This window comes from Nelumbo lutea, chromosome 5 (assembly GCF_056320005.1).
Source record: "Nelumbo lutea isolate HS-2025 chromosome 5, American lotus-T2T, whole genome shotgun sequence".
NCBI lineage: Eukaryota > Viridiplantae > Streptophyta > Magnoliopsida > Proteales > Nelumbonaceae > Nelumbo > Nelumbo lutea.
In genome coordinates, this window is record NC_142688.1 from 84,481,630 (window position 1) to 84,506,777 (window position 25,148).

General features: G+C 40.2%; 1 protein-coding gene across 1 annotated transcript in view; it reads left to right on the plus strand.

Moving 5' to 3' along the window:
* The window catches only part of NAP7 (non-intrinsic ABC protein 7), a 49,536-nt gene extending 25,743 nt beyond the window's left edge, over positions 1-23,793 (plus strand). Inside the window, exons 5-8 of the mRNA XM_088946836.1 lie at positions 21,843-22,019; positions 22,238-22,333; positions 22,437-22,489; positions 23,467-23,793. Coding sequence (XP_088802962.1) covers positions 21,843-22,019; positions 22,238-22,324 — 264 coding nt within the window. The 3' untranslated portion in view covers positions 22,325-22,333; positions 22,437-22,489; positions 23,467-23,793. The remainder of the gene's footprint in view (positions 1-21,842; positions 22,020-22,237; positions 22,334-22,436; positions 22,490-23,466) is intronic.
* Positions 23,794-25,148: the final 1,355 nt, after the last annotated feature.

The window sequence follows — 25,148 nt, forward strand, 5'->3', positions numbered from 1 at the left end:
AACTCTCACATAGTAGCATGAATCCGATGATGGATTCTCTCCAACCCGGGGAGGATGATGCAGTACGGGATTCGGACCAACTGAGTAAACATTTACAAAGTTGGTTTTCGAAGACCCATCTTAGTACATATAGGGAGAGGATGATAAAGCACTGAAGGAAAGTAATAAGTTATATGCAAATTGGGACCATTCCAAGACACATAAGAAGCAGAGATGGGATTCTATTATGGACTTTCTTTTTGAAGAGTTTTAGCAGGATTCTATTATGGAGTGTTTTCTTAGATTAGGATTGATCAGTTAAGGCTTTTTTTTTTTAGGAGTTTTAGTAGGATTCTATTACAGAGTGTTTTCATAGATTAGGAAACTTTCTTGTAGGAGCCATAAGGGTGTATGCCTATATAAAAAGTAGCTAGGGGAAGGCTAAGACAGTTTTTCATATTGAATTTTCTCTTAATTATTCAATGAAGAATTCTTCTTCCTGGTAGTTCGACTTCTGCTCTTTTCTTTGAAGCTTTTCTCAACGTGTTTCTTTTCCGTACTGCGCCAACATCACAAGCACAAAAAGGATAATTGAATGTTTTGAGCTTATCACTGGCTTGAGGATTAACTTCTGCAAAAGTAGCATAGTAGCTCTTAACTTAGTGGAAGAGGAGCTTTTGGAAAGCTTCCTATCTAGGGACACCTCCTGGAGGGAATCCAAATCTCTCAACTTCTGGAGGTCGGTGCTGGAGAAATGTGAGAAAAAATTAGTGTAGAAGTGTTATCTTTCAAAAGGGGGAAGGCTTACCCTTTTGAAGGCCTCAACAAATCTGCTAGTCTACTACTTCCTTTCAGTCTTCCAAATCCCAACCAAAGTCAGAAATCAGATTGAGAAGCTTCGAAGGAACTTTCTTTGGGAAGGAGGTGGGGAGAAAAGAAGCCACTTAGTTGGGAACAAGTTTGCAAGCCTAAAGAGGAAGGGGAATTGGGAATTGGGCACTTAAAAGAGAAAAAATCCTCCCTCTTAGGTAAATGGCTGTGGAGGTTCCCTAAAGAATCCAATACTCTTTGGACAGCTATAATCTCAAGCAAATATGGATCAAATGCAAACGGGTGGGATAGCAATTTCCATTTGAACAGGATAAAGCTAACAAATCCTTGGAAAGGTATCATCTCAGCCCACACTTCTTTCTTTCCTTTTATAAGATATAAAGTGGGAAATGGTTCAAAAATAAAGTTTTGGAAAGACCTATGGTGGGGAGAAACTACCCTTGCAACCTCATTCCCCAGACTTCTCAACCTCACCCCTGACCAAGAAGCCACTGTTTCTTCTAAGGGACTGGAGATTTCTGAACTAATAGACTTAAATTCAGTCCCTTAAAGAAGTGTACATCCCCCCCTCCTCCGAATATGGACCCTTCACCCTATTGGCGAATTTTCTTCCAAGTCTATGTTCAAGGTTTTGATTTCTGACTGTAGAGATAGCTGATAGGCTACTAGAGTGTGTGGGGTTCCAACCCCACATTTAATATTTTCTGTTTATCTTCTTTTAAATTAGAATAGTTGGGCCTTATTTGTCTTTTTTTTTTTTTTTTTTAAGTAACGGTATTAAGGTAACTAGTCATTGTAATAAGATTAAATATAAATCAGACTTGGTGAGCGGCTAGAGATTATTATTCAGCCGAACCCTTACTTCTTTTTCTTCTTCTTCTCTTCCTCTCTCTTCCCTCTTCTATTTGTGACCCTCTTTTTCTCTTTTTTTTTTCTACTGAATTGAACCCAGAAAAGTCTATTTTCTGATTTAATTCTTTCAAGTTGGTATCAGAGCCAAAACTAGGGCAGTTTAGGGATCTCATGTGAGCGTAATCCGGTCGGCAGCATGAGAGGTTACTGAATCTGGAGTTTTGCATCTTCGCCTTATTCTTAGAGGGTCACTGGAGTTTTGAATTGTGCCCAAGGGGTTTCTTGACCTTTGGAGAGTTTCCGGTGACCAGGAAGGATCAGAGAAGTCAGGTAAGTCAACAATTAGGGCTTAATCTGAAGATTAAAGGTGGCGATCAAATTCTTTCTGCAAAAGATCTAACCTTATTGGGATCGTCCTGAAAAAGAGCAGTTTTTTTAACCTTCTGGAAGCAGCAGTTAATAGAATTCTGTCTCCCTTGCCATTTCTTTAGGGTTTTGACAGTTTTCTGATTTTTCTGTTAGTTTCTCTGAGGCTTTTTTGAATTCCCTCGGTTAGTTCTTGCTCCGACATCTTTTCTGTGACTGTGGTTGGTTCTTGGGCAACTACAGTAATCAGATTTTTGATTTCTGGGTGATCCTTGTTGACTGAGGAGTATTTCTTGGAAGTTATTAATAGTCTGAAATTGATTTCTGGGTAATACTTCTCGACTGAGGAGTGGTTGGTTCTTGTGGTGATTCTCGGCTGTGAGTTTTTTTTTTTTTCCTAATTCAGCAAAGACTGTTTACAAAAAAGAAGTTTCTTTTGTATATAGGAAGGAGCTCAAGCTTTCTTTAATCAAAGTAGTGACTATTAACATCTTCTTTAAAATGGAGAATGGAGAAGGTTGGAAGTGAATTCAAGACTCAAGGGGAAGGTATTTTGGGGGCTGGAAGCATGACTGAAAGTTCTTTTCAGATTACAACTGTTAGGTTCGATGGAACAAATTACTTGGAGTGGGCACAATCAGCCATGATGGCTATTGGAGGTAGAGGCAAATTAGGCTGTGACTGGGGATATAAAGAAACCAGCCAAAGAAGACACATAACTTGCCAAATGGGTTCAAGAGAACTATTTGGTGATGATATGGCTGTGCAATTCAATGCAGCTCCACATTAGCTGAAATTATTTATGGGCAAAAATGGCCAAGGAAATCTGGGATAATATGAAAGAGACCTACTCCCAACCCCTTAATGTTGCTAGGGCTTATGAATTGAAGTGTGAAGTGAATAATCTCAAGCAAGGGGAGAAGTCAGTCTCCGTTTACTTTGCTACCTTGAAATCTTTGTGGCATGAAATCAACCATTTGGAAACTATTGAATGGGAGAGTTAGAGAGGCAACTACTTATAGCAAGCTGATTGAAACAAACGGAGTTTTTAAGTTCTTAGCAGGTCTGAATTCAGAATTTGACATAGTAAGACAGCAACTAATTACCAGGGATAGTGTGACCTTGTCTCAGGCTTATTCACTAGTACATAGTGAAAAGAGTAGGAGAAAAGTGATGTTACATGTTCAGCCCATGGAATCAGCCCTAGCAGCAACAAAAACAGAAATTTGGGAGAGATCAGGAAAAAAAATAAATAAGGAAGATAAAAAGGAGATGTTTTGTGATCATCGTAAGAAACCCAAGCATACTAGGGACACTTGTTAGAAGTTGCATCATCATCTTGTTCCAGCAAGACTCAGAAATAAGAAAGGAAGTTACATCTCTAGATGCCTTAGCTGCTGTCTGGGCCGCCTTGACACAATTAGAGAATGAAGGTGGTATTTCTGGGTCATCATCTCAATCTTTAGTCGCCACTCTTGCCAATCCTACTTCAACTTTTGCTTCCTCAGGTACAAGAGCTACAACATATCACACTTCAACCCCAAGTAACACTAGACCCTTCTAGGTAATAGGCTCAGGTGCTTCTGACCATATGACTAGTTTATCCACCTTGTTTACCACTTAGTATTTATCCTCTGGCAGAGACAAAGTATCTATTGCTGATGGCTCTCTTGTGCCTATATCTAGCAAGGGAGACATCAAACTGTCTGATGCCATCTCCTTGTCCTCAGTTTTGCATGTCCCTAAGCTTAGTGCTAACTTGCTTTCAATTAGTATTATTACTAAGAATCAAAACTGTTTAGTGACTTTTTTTCCTAACCATTGTGTTTTTTAGGATCTGGAAACGAGGAAGGTGATTGGGATTGGCCGTGAGATGAATGGAGTCTACCTGCTTGAACATTCACAGGGGAAGGAGAGTGAAATTGGGAGATTGTTTGTTTCTCAGTCTTTGGGTCAGATTATGCTTTGGCATAACAAATTAGGTCATTTGTCTTTCGGGTCTTTGAAGTGTCTGTTTCCAAGTTTGTTTGAGTCAGTCCAAGTGTTTGGTTTGAGGTGTGAAAGCTGTGAACTTGCAAAACATTCCAGGTCAACTTATTCTTTGAGCAATAAAAGAAGCAATATTCCTTTTGAAATTGTGCATACTGATGTTTGGGGGCCATATCATACTCACTGCTAGGGGGGGGGGGTACAAATACTTCTTGTTATTTGTTGATGATTTTACCTGTTTCTCGTGGATTTACCTTATGCACTCTCGAGATGAGGTCCCTTCACTGACCCAAGCTTTTCATCAGATGGTACTAACCCAATTTGAAATCAAGATGAAAATTCTCAAATCTAATAATGCCAAGGAGTACTTTGCAAAACCTTTGGCATCATATCTCCTAGATCATGGAGTTATTCATCAGAGTACTTGTCCCCGTACACCTTAGCAGAATGGGGTTACTGAGAGAAAAAACAGACATATTTTGGAAGTAGTAAGAAGCGTTACACTCGACTCTTGTGTTCCCATATGCTTCTAAGGGGGTGCAATCCGTATTGCTGTTTACCTTATTAACCGAATTCCTTCACGGGTTTTAGACATGAAAAGACCATTTAACCTTCTGTATCCAAACAAGGATTTGTTCACTATTCCCCTTAAAACCTTTGGGTGTACTTGTTTTGTTCAAATCTTGGGACCTCATCGCTCCAAATTTGATCCCAAAGTTGCTAAATGTATTTTCCTTGGGTATGCACAAAACCAAAAGGGGTATTGTTGTTATGAGCATGTTTCGGGAAGGCATTTCGTGTCCATGGATGTCATCTTTTTTGAGGATATGCCCTACTATCATAGGGCTTATCCTCAGGGGGAGAGTTGTGAGAAAGGGATTTCAGCCTCCAAAGTTCCATTACCTATCCCAATTATTGAGGGGGAGTGTCGTGAAGAGGGTTGTCAGAAGTGCAGGGAGTTGAGAGTGTATCACAAATAGTGGTGGAGGCAGGTTGATTCTCCTTCTCAGCAGTCCAAACTGATCCCGACACCTCCTACAACTTCAGATCTAGGCATTACACCCACTGTTGAGCCCACTGTTGCAGATACTTTGCCTAACACTGTTGAGCCTCAGTCTCTTCCTTCAGATGACCTTGATCTCCCAATTGCAATTCGTAAAGGGAAGCGTCGTTGTACTTCATCTACTGCTCATTGTATCTCCTAGTTTCTCCTATGATCGTCTCTCAGAATCTTGTAGATCATTCCTAGCATCTATTACTACCATTCCTATACGCAGAATAGTGCAAGAAGCTCTTCTGATACCTAAATGGAAGGAAGCAATGAAAGTAGAGATGGATACACTTGTTAAGAACAACACTTGGGAACTAGTTGACCTGTCTAAGGGGAAGAAACCTGTTGGGTGCAGATGGGTATTTATAGTGAAATATAATGTTGATAGCTTTGTAGAGAGATATAAGCCAGATTGGTTGCAAAGATTTTCACACAAACTTATGGCATAGACTATATGGAAACCTTTGCACCAGTTGCCAAAATGAACACTATCAAGGTCCTACATGGGGAAGAAACCTTTGCAGGAGGTGTACATGGAGTTACCTCCTGACTTTTACAGTACAAAAGCAAGAAAGAAAGTTTGTCGACTAAAGTAGGCTTTACATGGGCTAAAACAATCTTCGAGAGCTTTGTTTGATAGGTTTAGACAGGCTTTGGAAAAGTTTGGTTACATGTAGGCTCAATCAGATCACACTCTCTTCTTTAAGAAGACAAACTCCTCTTTGACCTTACTTGCTATCTATGTGGATGACATTGTGGTGACCGGAAGTGATATTAGTGAGATAGATGATCTTAAGCAGAATTTTCACAAAGTTAGGAGTATGTCCTGGACTTATTGGAAGTGATATTGGTGACGAGAACTGCGTTATTTCCTAGGAACTGAGGTAGCTCAATCTAAGCATGGCATTTTCATCTTCAAAGAAAGTATGTCCTGGACTTATTGGAGGAAACTGGAAAGTTAGGAGTAAAGCCTGCTGACACACCCATTGAGTTGAACCATAAGATAAGTGCAGAAGGAGGAGAACCTTTTGAGGATAGGGCTATGTATCAAAGGTTGGTTGGAAAACTTTTTTATCTTTGCCTAACATGACCAGACATTTCATATGTTGTTAGTGTTGTCAGTTAGTACATGCATTCTCCTAGGACCACTCACCTTCTTGCGGTGGAAAGGATACTTGCTTACTTGAAAAGATGCTTAGGGAGAGGCATACTTTTCAAGAACAGTAGACACATGAAGATAGAGGTGTGTACAGATGCTGATTGGGTTGGATCCATTGATGACAGAAGATCTGCTTCTGGGTATTGTGCATTTGTAGGGGGGAACCTTGTTTCTTGGAGAAGCAAGGAACAAAATGTTGTTGTTCGCTCTAGTGCTGAAGTTGAATACAGGTCCATGGCCAATGGTGTTGCAGAAGTGTTATGGCTGAAATCTTTGCTAGATGAAGTTGGAATTGACTATGAGAAACCTTTGATGCTTATTGTGATAATCAAGCAGCAATTAACATTGCCCATAACCCAATACAACATGCCAGGACTAAACATATCGAGGTGGACAGGCATTTTATCTAAGAGCGAGTTGCATCTCAAGAAGTGTGTCTTCCTATGTTACCTCCGACATGCAGCTAGCTGATCTCTTTACTAAAGCAGTCACAAAATTCAGGTTGGAGATGGATTTACGCAAGTTGGGTATGACAAATATCTACTCCCAACTTGAGGGGGAGTGTAGAGATAGCTGATAGGCTACTAGAGTGTGTGGAGTTCCAACCCTACATTTTATATTTGTTGTTTATCTTCTTTTAAATTAGAATCTTATTTGTCTTTTTTTTTAAAGTAAGGGTATTAAGGTAACTAGTCATTGTAATAAGGTTCAATATAAATAAGACTTAATGGGCTGCTAGAGATTATTATTCAGCCGAACCCTTTCTTCTTTTTCTTCTTCTCTTCCTCTCTCTTCCCTCTTCTATTCGTGACCCTCTTTTTCTCTTCTTTTTCTACTAAATTGAACCAAGAAAAATCTATTTTCTGGTTTAATTCTTTCAAGTCTGATGAACATCACTCCTTCCCCTTCAAGAAGATCTAGTGCAGCCATATCTCTTCAAGAGTCTACTTCTTTGTCTGGGAAGCTTGCATTCAAAAATTAAATACTCGTGATCTTTTACAAAAGAAGTATTTGGGAAGATTGTCTCTCTCTCCTCATGTTTGCATTTTATTGCCTCAGTGAAGGTTGTTGAATATTAATCAATTTTATGATGTTTTCTGAATAGTTGTTCTAAGTTAGTTGTTAGATAAGAGGTGGGGACCACAGTAGTTATGTGAGTCCAAATTTTATTATGTTTTTGAGTTTTATATATGTTGTTTTATGTCTTACTGCCCTATAAGTGAAGGGGGCAACCAGATCATTGCTCTCTTTTCGTTTCAAGGTCTCTTCTCTTCTTTTCTTTCTCTCTTCTCTCTTCAAGAAACTAATTTTCTTTCATATTTTTTAATTCAGCAGATTTCTACTTGGTATCAGAGCATCGGGTAGGGTTTCTTGAAGCATACTCATGCAGCCCTAGATCGGCCGACTGCATGAAGTAATAAAGGGCTGATCGATCTACTATAGATTGCCCAGTTCTTGGATTTTTTGGTGGGATCTAGTCATCAGAAAGGTGATCTACTGTTCGACATCAAAATCAGGAAGAACTGGAGTACAGGGAAGAGTTCCAAAAAAGTTGGACTCTTTGTTTTTGATCAAATCTTGGGCGCCCAGGTATTGTTACCTTTTTTTTTTATTTTCTGAAGAGGGCGGTTAAGTTTCTAGAATTTTCTGAGCCTCCTAGAGTGATCGATTCACTCTTCTCTCTGTTGGGAGGCGTGGGGAGGAGAGAGATTTATCTCCGAATAGGGTTTTCTTCTTCCGAAAGAGTTGGCTTCTATGTGTGTGATATTAAATTGTTTCTGAAAGGTCTCCAGTCTTTTTTTTATCTTACTGTTGGATTGCATGGAGAGTTGGAATACTAAGGTGAAATCCACCGATATTATGGGACTAGGTGTTGGTAGTAGTGATATCTTTGGGTCTGGAATCATTACTACAGTTAGACTTGATAGTACAAATTATTTGGTGTAGGCACAATCAGCCAAGATGGCTATTGGTGCTTGTAGAAAATTAGGGCACATTACTGGGGAGGAGAGGAAACTTGATATAGACTCTTCCCAATGGGTGCAGTAGAATTACATGGTAATGTCCTAGCTGTATAATTTTATGTTACCTCATATTGCAAAAATTTCCTATGGGCTAATACTGCTAAGGAGATTTGGGATGTAGTGACTGAAACTTACTCTCATAAGCAAAATGAAGCCAAAGCCTATTAGTTAAGGAATCAGGTGATAAGTATGAAGCAGGGAGAAAAACCTCTTGCTGTGTATTTCTCCATGCTGAAAACCCTATGGTAGGAAATAGATCACTTAGAAACTGTGGTATGGGAACTGAAGCACACACCATAAGACTCCTTGCCACCTCCACAATGTGTGTGTTTTTCCTCTCAGCAACTCCATTCTGTTGCAGTGTATATGCACAACTACTCTGATGAATTACACCATGTTCTAAGAGATACGTGGTCAGGTCCTTCGCAAAGTACTCTCTGGCATTATCTGATCTAAAAACCTTAGCTCTCACTCCAAATTGTGCGAGAACCATCTGGTGGAATTGTCGTACCAAGTTAGGAACCTCATCATGTGATCTCATCAAATATATCCAAGAATATCGTGTATAATCATCCACAAACAAGAGAATGTAATGGAATCCTCCCATGGAAGGGATGTGATATGGCCCCCATACATCAATGTAAACAATATTAAAAGAAAAAATACTTCTTTTATTACTTGGTTTAAAAGACTGTCTACAATGCTTTCCTAACTAGCAACTCTCACACTCCAAAGTAGATAACTGAACAAACTCAAGCAGCTTTGGGAAAAGACATTTCAAAGAAGTAAAAGAGAGATGTCTTAAGCGATTGTGCCAAAGCATAATTTGGTTCACTGACTCTGACCTACTACTACTGCTACTGCTAACATGATGGCCCCGATGTCTCGGAATCTCATCCAAAAGGTAGACTCCATTCACCTCACGATCACTCCCAATCATCTTCTTTGACTCTAGATCCTGTAAAATGCAATTACTAGGAAGAAAGGTCACGGAACAATTCAAATTTTTTGTTAAAGAACTAACAAATAGTAGGTTGGTATGAAGTCTAGGGACATGCAAAGCAGAAGATAGAGTTATATCTTTGGTCACTCTAACTGTCCCCTTCCCAGCAATGGGAATATGTGAACCATCTGCTGTAGAGACTATCTCTACCAGAGCACAACTAATAGGAACTGAGAAGGGTAGGGGCATTAGTCATGTGCTTAGATGCTCCTGAGTCTATAACCCGGGGAGGTTCCTCCTTACCTAAAGTGGATGCAAGATTTGCAGTTGCATATGAACTACCTGTATGTGCAAAGAAATTGGTGTAGTTGGCTCCTGCATTCTGCTGTCCATCTAGAAGTCTAGAGCTAGGTGAATCTTTCTTACACATAAACTGTCCAAACCTCTCCAATTTTTTTCTCACTGTGACTATTGCAATGGATTCCCAATCAATTTGGGAAAGAGGGGCCGAAGAGTCTCCTATAGTGGCCTGATTTGCATTTCCCTTCTTGTTCCTTATCCGGGCAGGCATAAGGGGTATTGCTGTTATGACCCAGTGTCGAGGAGCAGATTTGTCACCATGGATGTTACCTCTTTGAATCCACCTTCTTCTTGAGTGGTTCTCCTCAAGGGGAGAGCTTTGGGGAGGAGAACTCACAATTTGTTCCTCTTCCTATTTCTTTGGTGCCTCCATCAGTTCAGCCAGCACCTGCACATCCAATTTCATTATCTGAGCCACTACAAGCAGCCTCACAGAAATATCAACGCCGACAGACGATGTTTGACTCCACACATCATCAACCCACACCACTCTCTATCAGTCCTTCCGAAATTCCAGATTTGGTAGATACAGTTCCAGGTATTCCTCTTGAGCCCGAGTTTATTATGTTTTCTAATGATAATGTTCCTGTCCCTAACACTATTGTTGCAGCTGATCCTATTGACCTTGATCTTCCCATTGCACTTCGTAAGGGGAAGAGAAAGTGTACAACCCATTGCATTTTACACCATCTTTCGTACAGTGCCTTATCACCCTCCTACCATGCTTTTCTTTCTTTCCTGGATTTTGTGTCTATACCCATGAATGTTACTGAGGCTCTCTCCAAACTTGAGCGGAAAATAGCCATGCAAGATGAGATGGATGCTTTGGTTAAAAACCAAACTTGGGAAATAGTTGATCTCCCCCCAGACAAGGAGACATTCGGATGTAGATGGGTATTCACAGTGAAGTATAGGGCCGATGGCAAGATAGAGAGGTACAAGGAAGGGTTGGTAACAAAAGGGTATACTCAGACCTACGGTGTTGATTATATGGAAACCTTTGCACCAATTGCTAAGATGAGTTCAGTTCGTATCCTTTTATCTCTAACAACCACCTATTCATGGCCCTTGTTTCAGCTTGATGTCAAAAATGCTTTCCTCAGTGGTGATTTACAGGAGGTATATATGGACATTCCAGCAGGCTTTTATGAAAATGTTGGTAAAGGAAAGGTGTGCAAACTCAAAAAATCTCTGTATGGACTGAAACAGTCACTTAGGGCTTAGTTTGATAGGTTCAGAGGGGCACTCATCCGTTTTGGATACACACAGACCCAGTCTGATCACACCCTTTTCACAAATAGGAGAGATTCTCTGGTGTCAATTTTGATTGTGTATGTGGATGATATAGTGGCGATAGGAAGTGATTTGGAGGAGATTGATGATCTCAAAAAATCATTGCAGAAAGAATTTGAGATCAAAGATCTTGGTGAGCTCAATTACTTCTTGGGGATTGAAGTTGTAAGATTCAAGCAGGGGATCTTCATTTCACAGAGAAAGTATGTACTTGACCTACTACGGGAGACTAGGAAGTTGGGGACCAAACTAGCAGAAACTTCTATTGATCCAAATCACAGAATTAATGGTGTGGATGGTGAGTTGGTAAAAGATGTGGGGAGATATCAAATAATGGTAGGCCGACTGCTGTATTTGTGTATGACACGACTAGATATTTCTTATGTTGACAGTGTTGTGAGTCAGTACATGCATGCACCTTGGGTTCAATACTGGGAAGATATTGAGAGATTACTTGCATATCTGAAAAAGCACTCTAGCAGAGGCACTCTTTTCTCAAATCATGAAAATCTGAAGCTAGAATCCTATACAGATGCAGACTGGACAGGATGCTTAGATGACAGGAGGTCTACATCAGGAGTGTGTACCTTTGTAGGTGGAAACTTGATCTCCTGGAAGAGCAAGAAGCAAGCAGTTGTGGCAAGGTCAAGTGCAGAGGTTGAGTATAGATCCATGGCTCATGGTGTCTCAGAACTTCTTTGGGTTAGATCTCTTTTGAGTGAGATCGAAGTGAAAGCAGAGGAACTTATGATGTTGTACTGTGACAATCAAGCAAAAATCAATATTGCCCACAATCCAATTCAGCATGATAGACAAAACACATTGAAGTTGATAGATAATTTATAAGAGAAAGGGTAACGACCGGAGAAGTCTGTTTGCCTTATGTCTCTTCGGAGTTGTAGCTGGCTGATGTTCTCACTAAAGGGGTGGCAAAGAACAAGCTTGAACATTATCTACACAAGTTGGGAATGTGTGACATTTACTCCCAACTTGATGGGGAGTGTTGAAGATTAATCAGTTTTATGATGTTTTCCAGAGTAGTTGTTCTATGTTAGTTGTTAGATAGGAGGTCGGTGCCACAGTATTTATGTGAGTCCAAATTTTGTTATGTTTTTGAGTCTTATACATGTTGTTTTATGTCTTGCTGCCCTATAAGGGCATAGTCATCTTTGTACTGCTCTATTATTTTTAGTATAAATAATAAGTGAGGGGGCGGCCAGATCACCGCTCTCTTTTCTTTTCAAGGTCTCTTCTTATCTTCTTTTCCTTCTCTCTTCAAGAAACTACTTTTCTTTCATATTTTTTAATTCAGCAGATTTCTACTAAGGTGAATCAGCAGATCATATATTTCTTCATTGCAAGGTCACCCAAAACAATTGGTTCCACTTCTTGAAAATGGCATGTTACAGCTGGGTTATATCAGAGCGCATTCTGGACTTTCTGCATCAGTGGCAAGGAACAAGTTTAAGGAAAAGGGGTAAAATTTATTGGCAATCTGTGCTACATGCAGTGTTGTGGGGAATCTAGGATGAAAGAAGCAAACATCTCTTCAACAACAAATTCAGTCCCCTGGAGGAGTTAATTTCAGACATAACTTACCTCTACAATCTTTGGACTGTTAACTCAAATCTGTTCAAAGGACTCTCAATCAATGACCTCAATAGAGATGCCCACCCCTCCCTATTTCTCCCTCACCCTTATCGAGCAACCTTGAGACATCCAGATCCTATCAGTGAAGGAGTGATGACCTTAAACTCCGATGGAAGTGCTTTAGGTAACCTTGGTGTTTCGACTGTTGCTACAGTAGTCCGAAGAAGAAGAAGAAGAAGAAGAAGAAGGGTCTGTCGAAAATCTGATGGTTAACCCATTCAGTCGACCCCCTTAATCTATATTAGATTCTAATCATGGTTACAAAGTCAGAAATGACCTTACTTAAGTGTGGGGCAGAGTAACTCTAATAACACTGCCACATAAGCAAGTTACTTAATAAATAGAAGAAGACTAAACTACCCCTATTCGGCACATCTTAACACTCCCCCTCAAGCTGGAGAATATATGACATATAATCCCAGCTTGTTACATAGATAGTTCACTTTCCCTGAGCTTAGAGCTTTTGTAAACAAATCTGCCCACTGGTCATTGGAGCCCACATGTTCTGTATTTATCTCTTTGGCAAGAACCTTCTCTCTCACTAAGTGGCAATCAACCTCTATGTGCTTTGTTCTCTCATGAAAGATAGGATTGGATGAGATATGTAGTGCAGCTTGGTTGTCACAGTACAATTTCATAGGTTTATCCATGTGAAACCCAATTTCTTGTAGGAGATTCCTCAGCCACACTAATTCATAGGTAGTGTGAGCCATGGCCCTATATTCAGCTTCAGCACTGCTTCTAGTTACAACCGTCTGCTTTTTTACTCTTTCATGTCACAAGATTTTCTCCCAGAAATGTGCAATAGCCTGTAGTAGATCTTCTGTCACTCACTGAGCATGCCCAGTCTGCATCTGTATACCCAACTACTTCAAGTTTTCCTCCTGGTTTATACAATAGCCCACGGCCTGGAGCTCCTTTCAGATACCTCACAATTCTAAGGACTGCATCCCAGTGAGGTATACGAGGGTTCTACATGAATTGGCTCACCACACTGACTGCAAAGGAGATGCCGGGTCTCGTGATAGTCAGATAGTTCAGCTTTCCCACTAGTCGTCTATACCTTCCAGGATCTTCAAATACTTCTCCTGTATCACTGCTCAACTTAACATTTGGTTCCATAGGGGTCTCAGCCGGTTTTGCACCTAACAGTCCTGTTTCTTCCAATAGATCAAGGACATATTTCCTTTGGCACAGATTCACACCTTGTTTTGACCTGGCAACCTCTATTCCCAAGAAATATTTTAATGTTCCAAGGTCCTTTGTTTGAAAATGATTTTGCAGAAATACCTTTAGTTTGCCAATCCCCAATTTATCACTACCAGTGATGACAATATCATCCACATAGACCACTAATAAAATCTTCCCAGCTTCTGAGTCATAGCTGAACACTGAGTGATCAACCTGGCATTGCTTCATTCCAAAACTCTTCACCACTTCGCTGAACTTCCCAAACCAAGCACGTGGAGATTGCTTCAACCCATAAATTGCTTTCTTCAGCCTGCACACCTTACCACCCTCCCCCTGAGCAACAAACCCAGGTGGTTGCTCCATATATACCTCCTCCACTAGATCACCATGGGGGAAGGCATTCTTTATGTCAAGTTGAAGGAGAGGCCAATCATACATAACTGCCAAGGAAATTAGGACACGAACGGAACCAATTTTAGCCACCGGAGACTTTAGCAACAAGTCTAGCCTTCAGACGCTCCACACTACCATCTGGCAAGTATTTCACAGTATACACCCATTTACAGCCCACAGCATGCTTCCCAGGTGGAAGAGTAGTAAGTTCCCACGTTTGAGTATGTTGAAGAGCAGAAAGTTCCTCCTCCATTGCCCGCCGCCATCCAGGTGAACTAAGAGCTTGAACATTGTTAGGTAGGGAAATAGAAGACAAAAGTGAAACAAACTGGCGATGTGAGGTAGAAAGACGAGATAATGAAACAAAATTGGAAATGGGATGGAGTGTGGAACTACGTTTACCTTTCCGTAAGGCAATGGGTAGGTCAAGATCTGAAGGTTCAGCAATAGGAGCCATGAGAGGATCCGCAGATGAGGTAGAAGCAGGAGGAGGGGCCGGTGTCGTTCGACGTGTATACACTTGTCGGATCGGTGGCCGTTTAGTGGTGACTTGCACTGAATGAGGAGATGAGTCTACTCCAACAACAGCCTCTGGAACTGAATCACTGACAGGAAGAGGAAGAGGAGGTAAGGGTGAGGACAAGGGTGCTTCATGACTGGAGAAGAAGGGGACAGACTCAAAATGTGACATCAGGGCAGACATAGCACTTTCGGGCAATGGGATTATAACACTTGTACCCTTTTTGAGTCTGAGAGTAGCCAAGGAAGACACATTTAATTGAGCGTGCATCTAGCTTGTCTATTCCAGGACTCAGATTATGAACAAAGCACACACAACCAAAGACACGAGGAGTTAATGGAAACGGAGATAAAGTGGAAAACAAGATGGAGAAGGGGGACCGACCATGAAGAATAAAAGAGGGCATCCGATTAATGAGAAAATCCAGGAAGGAGTTTTAGATGACATGCAAGCGATACCTGATTGGGCATATGTGGCAGTGGTATGCTGTGAAGTACTTTGAAGGAACCGTTCATACTCATCACGCGGAACACTCACCATCTCCCTCCCAGAAGTAGATGTAGATGTGGGAGGTGTTAGGTCTGCCAGTTTACTGTCACTAATAGCAACCTCGCCTGCTACAGCATGATTAGCCCATTTAGAGGGAGGGCCATGTAGATCATAACAGAAATTCACTGTGTGTCCATCCCTACCACAATGAGTACACTTCCTTGTAGAGTTATTTTTTCCTCTGCCACGGCCTCCCCCTGAGTCACGGCCACCCCTACCAATCATGGAATTGCCACGGCCCCCTCTGGAATGACCTCCCCCTCTTGTACTATGTCCACCACCTCTAGCTGTCACAAGTGTTGATCTATCATACTGTGTGGAGTTCTCTGTCTGGCCCAAAGAGATTCTATGAAGTCTTGAGAAATTTCCTCAAGTGTAGGAAGAGTAGAGCCCCCCAATATTTGAGCTCTAACTGGTTCATATTCCGACTTCAGCCCCACTAAAAATCTTATAACATCTAGTTGCTCCCTTTGCTGTTGCTGAACTTGAATATCTGGAGTAAGGGGATGATAGACATTGAGTTCATTCCTTATATTCTTCATACAGGCATAGTACTCTTCTAGTGTTTTGGTTCCTTGTTGTAAATCAAAGTACTCCCGATACAGCTGATATACTCTTGTAGTGTTATCTTGTCCAGAATATAGCTTCTTAGCATGCTCCCATATATCCTTAGCCGTATCAAGGAACATGAAGTTGGCACTGATTTTGGGTTCCATACTATTCCACAGCCAAGTCATGATTTGAGCATCTTCTTGTTCCCAATCATCAAACCCTGGAGAGTCAACCGGTGGCTTCTCATCTCTAACATGCTTTGTTTTCTTCCTTGCCTTGAGAAAAACTTCCACTGATTTAGCCCATGGAACATAGTTCTCCCCATTTAGCTTAATTGAGGTCATTTGTACTCCTAGGTAGTCGGAGGAAATTACTACTCTAGGTTTCTGATCATTGTAGCCATCTCCTATTGCTGCCACTGTACCCTTTCACAGTTGTCTCTAACTTTACTTCTAAGCTACAAGCTTATTGATGTTGTTCACAGTTTGATATTTCAGCACCTATTGCAGCCTCTAAACACCACTGCTGACTTCACACACTTGTTCTTATTCACACTACTGCAGACTTCACACACTTACGTCCCACATAAGCATCAGTTTACCATTCACTAATCACAAGTAGAGGCCCTCTTACAACCACTCAAGCACCGCAACACAGCCAAATCTGCTGCACCCAGTTCAGACTTGTTTAACACACTTAAGAGGGCATTACACAACCACAATGAGTTCGGCAAGGTCACTGCATTCTACCTTACACCACTTGGCCACTTACAGCAGCCCTAACACCATTCAACAACTTACAGCAGCCCTACACCATTCGGCTACTGCACACACAGCCCTTCTAGGGAAACAATGAACCTAGTTCTCTAGGTTCTACTCAGTACAACAGCTTCTTGTAGGGTTTCTACCCAGAAATATAAGTAACACTAGAAGAAGAGAGAACCGACCTTCCTTTGAGAATATCAATCAACCATTCACTGCTGGAGTCACTTTCCTTGTTGAAGAAGGCTATGCGCAGCAGAGAGACAAGCTGTAATGTTTCTGACCTAGGGCAAACCAGTTCTCTCCATCGACTGATCAGAAACGAAGGTGAAGAGTCACGAACAATGCTGAGGTGCTTTACCAACTGACTTAGGTCAGGAGCATGGCTCTGATACCATGTTTCGACTGTTGCTACAGTAGTCCGAATAGGAAGAGGAGGAGAAGAAGAAGAAGAAGAAGAAGGGTCTGTCGAAAATCTGATGGTTAACCCATTCAGTCGACCCCCTTAATCTATATTAGATTCTAATCATGGTTACAAAGACAGAAATGACCTTACTTAAGTGTGGGGCAGAGTAACTCTAATAACACTGCCACATAAGCAAGTTACTTAATAAATAGAAGAAGACTAAACTACCCCTATTCGGCACATCTTAACACCTGGTTTAGCTGGAATTGGAGCCTTGGAGGCATAGTTAGGGATGAAAGGGGCAACACTTTCCAGACTTTCAGTGGTCCAATTGGATTGGCTGATTCCACAAAGGCTGAAGTGCTGGCTGCTCTCTCACAGGAATCAGATTAATAAGAAATCTGGGAATTCAGAACTTAATCATTATAGGTGATTTAGCAAATATTATAAAATGGTTAAGGGACAAAGAGGGGGACCTTGGAGATTGAGTCCCTACTTAGCAGAGGCAAGGGACTCTTTGGACTGTTTAATTGTAAAATTAGCTTGATTCCTAGGGAACTAAATCATATAGCAGATGGTTTAGCCAAATGTGGCATGTTTTTGGATCAATTGTATAGCGACAAGCTTCCTCCTCTGTAATTCTCATGTACTTCTTCTTTCTTTAATAAAATCTGGTTAAATTTTTCTCAAAAAAAAAATAAAAAGAAAAAGAAAAACACCTAGGGGCTAGCCTTAACTTCAAAAGAGCTATGGCCCACAAACAACAAGAAATTATGGAAATGCAAGCAAGACTAGCTCTTTGGAAGGCTAAGTTGTTATCCTAAGCAGGTAGGACCACAATGGTGAAAGCTGTCATGCAAGCTATCCCAACTTATTCGATGGGCATCCCTGTACTTCCTTTCACCATTATTAAAAACTTGGAGCAAATTCAAAATAACTTCTGGTGGAATGGTGCACAGGAAAGGAAATGCTTACATACCATAGCTTGGGATAAACTATGTAAACCAAAAGCAGAAGGGGGTTTAGGCTTCAGAAGGCTAAGAGAATTCAAGTTAGCCTTATTTTCAAAGCAAGCATGGTGACTATTCACGGGAGATAAAGGACTGTGGATACAAATATTAAAGGAGAAATATATAAAGGATACCTCGATTTTCTATGTAAAAAAGAGAGCAAGTGATTCCCCATGGTGGAAGCAAGTTGTTGAAGTTGTGAACCTGATTAAAGGTAGCATGATCTGGCAAGTTAAAGATGGGACCTCAATATTCATCTCAGATAAATGGATTCCCACTATTCATGGTGGCTCTCCCACAGTCAGAGGTTATGTTAATGAGGAACCTCCCAGGAAAGTTTGTGAACTAATTGATCCTACGGGAAGCTGGGATCTACCCAAATTAAACCTGTTCTTTAATGAAGAATGTGTACAACACATCTCTCAAATCATAATCTCATCTAACATAACAGCAGATACTCTACAATGGAAAAGATCCAAAAAGACCACATACGATGTCAAATCTGGTTATAAAATGTTCACTAATCATTTACCCTCATCATTCCATCAGTCTATGGACTGGAAAATCATCTGGAAGACTAGAGTCTCTATGAGATTCCAAACCTTTATGTGGAAGGCATCGTGACAGGGATAAAAACAAAATCCAAGATAAAATCTCTTAATAAAGAGGAGAAATTTTTCTATTTCTGTAAGCAATATGAGGAATCATGGGAACATGTGTTCTTCAAAAGCCACAAGCTGTATGGCTTACGGCCCAGATAGGTATTAACCCAGATTTCATACACAACAAGCCATAACATATGGTTGTTGAGGAGTGGATTGAAGAAGTATGGGTAGGGGACACTCTGGAAACTCTATTAAGTTTTGGGAACAAGTATGGGTAGGGGACACCCCCTTGAGGGATCAATTTCCTTCATTGTTTGCATTAACTTCGTACAAAAATGAGCCTAATTCTTCCTTGTTGGTTCCCTTACTTGAAGTTACTGCTGTTAGCAGAACTTCTGGGTTCAAAATAAAAACAGAAATCAAAGAAGAAGAAGAGAGAAGAGAATAAGAGAAAAGGAAGAAAGAAGGAGAAGAGAGCAAAGGAAGAGCAAGAGAGTGATGGGCAAAATCACTTACTGCTGCCCAAGGCAGTATTATTTATATGTTAAACATAACATTAGGTTAAAGGACAAAAAATGCCCTGCTACCTATAATAGTACAAGTAACTAAGTATAAAGACAAGAAATAAGAAATAAGACTGAACTTATGGGACCACATAAACAAGAAACATCATGTTTGGTCCACTGTATCACTACACCCTCTAATTATGGGACTAATTATGGGATGGGGTTTAATTGGAATCTGGGTTTGAGGAGGGCTATTAGGGATTCTGAATTAAATAGTACCTTGTCTTTGATGGGCATCCTTGATGGGGTGTATTTGGACCCTTCTCAACCTGATAAAAGAATCTGGACTCCTACTCATGGGTTGTTTACTTGCTCTTCCTTTTTCAATGCCCTAACCCTTCTGGTAGCTAACGGAGGTCCATCCTTCCCTGTTAAAGAGGTGTGGAGTAAACCTATCCTGCCTAAGATTGGAAGTTTCTGTTGGGAAGCATACCTGGAAAAAATTAATCCTTGTGACTTACTTCAAAAGAAAAGACCAAAGAGCTGTCTGTCCCCTTACTGGCGCTATCTCTGTAAGGTCGACAGTGAGAATTGCTACCATTTACTAATCTCCTGTACTTCAGTTAAAGGTTTATGAGAATGGTTTCCCTCGTTGTTTGGATGCAGGTGGAACCCACCACCAGATATGAAAAGGTTGTTTGCACATTTGTTTTTCAGACTGCCAAAGAAAAGGGGAAGAATGATGTGGCGTTGTGTAAGGGCTGCTGTCATTCGGACCATTTGGGAAGAAAGAAATTCCAGAATATTCTCTTGAAAGGAGAGGGGCAAGGAAGCTATTCTAGAGGTAATTTGTATCTGGGTAATACATTGGCTTAAATCTAAGGAGCTATTCAATAGTGTCATTGGATGACCTGTTAAGAAAATGGAGAGAAGTTGCATTTTCAGTCCTGGGTCAAGTAGTAGTTCCATTTTGGGCCCCCCTCCTAGTGGCTGCTACAAACTGAACTTTGATGGAAGCAGTTTCGGCAACCCCGGGCCATCGGGTATTGGGGGTGTTCTAAGAGATGAGAAAGGGACAATAATTGCCTTGTTCTCTGGTCCAATTGAACCTGGTGGCTCTCTTAGAGCTGAGATCTTGGTGGCATTGGAAGGTGTTCAGAGAGCTAAGGAGTTAAACTTACAAAAGTTGATCATTGAAGCGGACTCCAAGCTGGTGGTGGAGTGGCTGAAAGAAGATAAAAATGGAATGTGGAGGTACAACAATGAAAAGAAGAGATTCAAGTGGTTAACCAGAAACATGGAAATTGAAGTAAATTGGGTCAAGAGGTGTGCTAACTCCTTTGCTAATGGGTTAGCAAAACAAGGGGTAAACAGGGATACATTGTTTTGGGCACAACTGTAATGTTTTAGCTTGTTTTGTTTCTTGTTGGGGGAGATAAGAAAGGTTATCTTCCCCTTGTATCTTTATCTGTTTCTTAATGAAATCTTTGTTATTGATAAAAAAAAGAGGAGTGGATTGAAGAAAAACTGAAATCACTACCTAAACAGGCTCAAAACCTGCATCTCACAAAAATCTTGGTGCTGTTCAGACTTATATGGAATATGAGGAACGCAACAGCTCATGATGAGACTGTTTAAGGCTGGACCAACTGGTCGACCAAGTTTGGAACTTCATTTCTATGGAGGACCTGGCACACAACTCAGCTGTGAACTTCCTGCACTTCCACATCATTGCATCTGCAGATTTTCATCTATATGTGGATGGCTTGTTTCATGCAGACTTGGGTCAAGCGGGAATTGGATTTGCATGGATGCTATAATCAAGCAGAGGAGGACTGGACGACCAAGCCTATCAAAGATGAAATTATCTTTATGTTTCTGTTGTTTGATATAATATCTGTAAATCATATTAGAACTCTGAACTCAGCTGCTCATGGACTGGCGTACAATGCATGTAAATGTAATCATACTACAGATGACAAGAACAGCTCTACTACTATATGTAACTTTGATATTTTATAAATGTTACTCCCTCCATTTTGGCGGAAAAAAAAAAAAAAAAAAAAAAGAGAGAGAATGTGAAGGAGAAGAAAGAGAAGCTCATAGTATATTGATGTGGTCCAGCATCACATTCACATGTACATGTAGACATTATGAGTTACCCATTGCTATTTGTTTTGTAATGTTCTCAGGGCTATAATTGGTGCTTGAAAAGTGTTACATATTTTGTTTAGGGAAAATTCCTGATCAGTACCCTGTACTTTGGCTTGAGTGACAATTTGGTCCCCGAACTTTAAAATGCGACAATCCAGTACCCGAACCTTCAAAATGCGACAATCCAGTACTCAACTTTCAAAATGTGACAATCAAGTACTCTAACTTTCAAAATGTGACAATCCAGTACCTGCCGTTAACCAATCAGTTAATCAGCCGTTAAGTGACATTTGAAAGGTCAAAAATGCCCTTTGAATGCCATCTAATTCTCTTTATCAACCATCCAAACGTTGACAATAAAATGAACAGTCTCAAATTCTAGCTTCTAAACAGTCACCAACTTTTTTGAATAGAAGAGGCTAGGATTTGGGACTGTTCAGTTTTTTGTCAACGTTTGGATAGTTGATAAAGAGAATTAGATGTCATTCGAAGGGCATTTTTGACTTTTCAAATGTCACTTAACGGCTGATTAATGTACTGGTTAACGGCAGGTACTGGATTGTCGCATTTTAAAGTTCGGGGATCAAATTGCCACTCGAGCCAAAGTACATGGTACTGATCGAGATTTTTCCCTTTTGTTTATAATTGGTGTATTTAAATTTTGACCTGAACTTTCAAATTTGATCTTGTATTTTCAGGTCTTGGGGGCAGATTTGTCTGTTTTAGATGAAATAGATTCTGGGTTAGATGTTGATGCACTACAAGATGTAGCAAAAGCTGTCAATGGTCTTTTGAATCCGAAGAACTCTGTTTTGATGATTACTCATTATCAGCGACTTTTGGATTATATAAGACCAAATTATATTCATATTATGGTAAGTTGCTGGATAAACTCCAAAGAAAAGTGTTCTTTTTGGGGAGAGGGGGAGGGGAGAGTTTGACAGAACCAGATGCTCAGACCATTTCATCCCCTCTAAATGGATTAAATCTACATCTGGTCATAAGTCAGATTACAGATTCAATCACTCTTACTGAAGACCCAGTTTTGGGGCCATGAAAATATCCTATAACCACAATCCTCTCACTTGTCTAGGATGATGGGAGAATAGTGAAGACGGGTGATATCTCAATAGCAAAAGTACTTGAAAAGGAAGGGTACAAAGCGATTTCATCTGCATAACAATTTCTGGTAACTAATACTTTCCCCCTCCACCTGAACTTCAATATCTTATTCATTTTCTTCACTATTGCATTCCAAGCAAGATTGGTTTCTTAATTTTTCTTTACTGCAGGCAGAAAAATTTTGCAAGGCTGAGCTTTTGCGGTATTTATGTAATGAGGGCAGGCAAGTGTACCCTTGCTTCCATTTTCTACTTCCTATGGAGATCTATTCAAGGGAGTTTAGCCTGGTTGTAGCTTGTGATCTGATGCCTATGGTTCTTGCTGTTTTCCTTTTGCAACCCTCCAGTTATTGATAGCTTCTTTTGCATATTGTTATTTGTAAAATTTTAGATATTTCTGAACGGAAAAAATAAAATAAAACTATGATGCCAGAAGGACATGATATTGGAAGGGCTTTCACCGATCAAAACCCTTGTGAATTTTGATAGTTTGGATTATCTGAACATAATGGCTATGCATCGGGTTGGGATCCTCTGTCTTCCCAGCATGCCCCTCTCAGTGTCCTCTCACTGAGGGACATCTGTTTTGCCATACAAGCTCCTCGTATCTGTCATGAGGACAGGAGACGGGAGAGTTTCCCAAAGCTTTCTTTTCTATCACAACGGCTTTTGGGGCCATTTGAAACAAAGATGAGTGAAAACATCTAGTCAATTAAGGAGTGTTGGATAGAAAGATGCCACAGAATGGGCAGTATTGTTGGTAGAGGAGAGGAAGAAGATGAGGACGATACTGCTAATTTTGGAAGCTTGGAGAAGCTATGGGTTTGTTTAATTTAATAATTTTTTATCTAATCTTGATTTTTTTTTTCTGTATAGGCTTATTTATTATAAATCCATTATATGCGTTTTTGTAATGTAAGTCTTGCCGTAGGTAGTGTATAAATTTTAAATGCCAATAGGAGAGAATGCAATTTAAAGGAAAAGAAAACAAATAGATAACAAGTTATAATCAACATGCCCAGTGCCCACTGTATCAGATGATTCCCTACCATGTTGTGATTGATATTCCCAGTGTATCAGTATGTACAGTCAATGAGTCAATACATAGTTCATACCAATTTATGGTACTTCAAAACTCGAGTGGGTTAACTTTTTAGGAATGCACATACTATTCTCACTGCCTGTCTTGGTGCAACTGCAGATTGCGGCAATTTGTCAAGAAGCAGGAATGCATGCAGTTCGCAAGAACCGGTATGTTATACTTCCAAAGGACTTTGAAAAGGGTTACAGGGCAAATGTTAAAAGCCCGACACAGACTTCGAGTTTTATAAGTGAAGCATTATGAAAGCACATTTAGAACATTTGGATACTTTTAGTGGACTCCTCTTTGTAAACATCAAAATATTTCTCCTCCATTCCTTTGTGTGCTAATGGCATGCTTTGTATTATTATAATTTTGCTTAGTAAGTAGTCGCAACTTGCAAATGTTAAAAGCTCTATTAAAGCTGTGGTCGCGTTGGATTGGGCCTCTTTGTTTGTTTGTAGATATCTCAAGTATTTGTCATGTGTGTTACGTGAATGGTGCATGTTTAAGGGTAATGTCTTGGTCTCTCCACCAGAGAATGAAAAGGAAGACTCCTATATTAAGGAAGGCTGTCACATCAGTCACTCTTAAGAATTAAGGTTTTAGTTTGCGTAACTTATACAACCTATTTGGAATAGGTAAAATCGTCGGCAAGGATGAGCTGCAAAATTAATTGATGGATTTTAATGAAGTTGAGCTGTGTCGGTTAAACAGCTGGAAATTTGCCAGCTGTAATTCAGTTATCTATCTTGTATAAATTCCCCCTGTATATTGAATGAATTCTATTGTGATTGGCATTTTATCCTCATTTCCTTGGAAGCCATAGGGACATGTGGTGTGTCTGATCTTGAGGCTTGAACTTGAAGAACAAACAAGTTGACATGTGTAAATTAAACCCGGTCATGCTCCTAAAATAAATGTTAAATCGAGTAAATAGAATCTGAATACAATCATTACCCACAGGCCACAGTCAAGGGAGACCCAAAAAGCAGCCGACTGCATGGCGCATAAGAGTCATAATCTGCTGACAGCATTTCACCATTCAGAGAATTATGCATGTCTTATTTATGGAATCTTTGGGAATAGCTCGACCCCCAGTGGTTGGTAGTGTGTACCGTTGTGTAGCTTGCTTTTTCCTTGGTTAGATATCCGAAAGAATATCTAAATGAAACGTCTCCGCAGACGCCATTGCTTAATGGCTTCTTTTTCTTTTCATTTAAGCTATGATCTTTACCATCTCGTCAATTGTCTCTCGTTGAGGGTTGAATCATTTTGGCATTTTGAATATGACTTTTCAACTTTAACATTTTTTTTGCCGAAAATCTATGAATCATTGATTGATAGACACTACTTTCTTAACGCACAATAACACAAAACAAAGCATTCCAATTATAATTTAGAGAATTTATAAGATCCAGGTCGTCTTCTCCTTGGTATGAATGGCCATAGTTTGCAAATTGGCATGTTATATACTGTAAGACTCCGAATAACATAAATAGGTGAATAATTTAAAATTTTCAAAAATACAGAAGTAAAACTAAAATACATTTGACCAACCGACGGTGGCTCGGTAGGATCTGTGACTCGTAGGCTTGTAGCAGATACCAAACCTGAGATCAAATCCCGCTGCCACCAGGTTGTGTAGCTCCATGAAATGAAAACCCAAAAGAAATGACAATTGAACATTATACATGATGATGAACGAATCTTTTACCGTATTTTTTTGCTGCTTGGTTATAAATATGGATAGCATCAGAAACCAATAATACATATAAAGGCACAGCTCATGAGCACTGTAA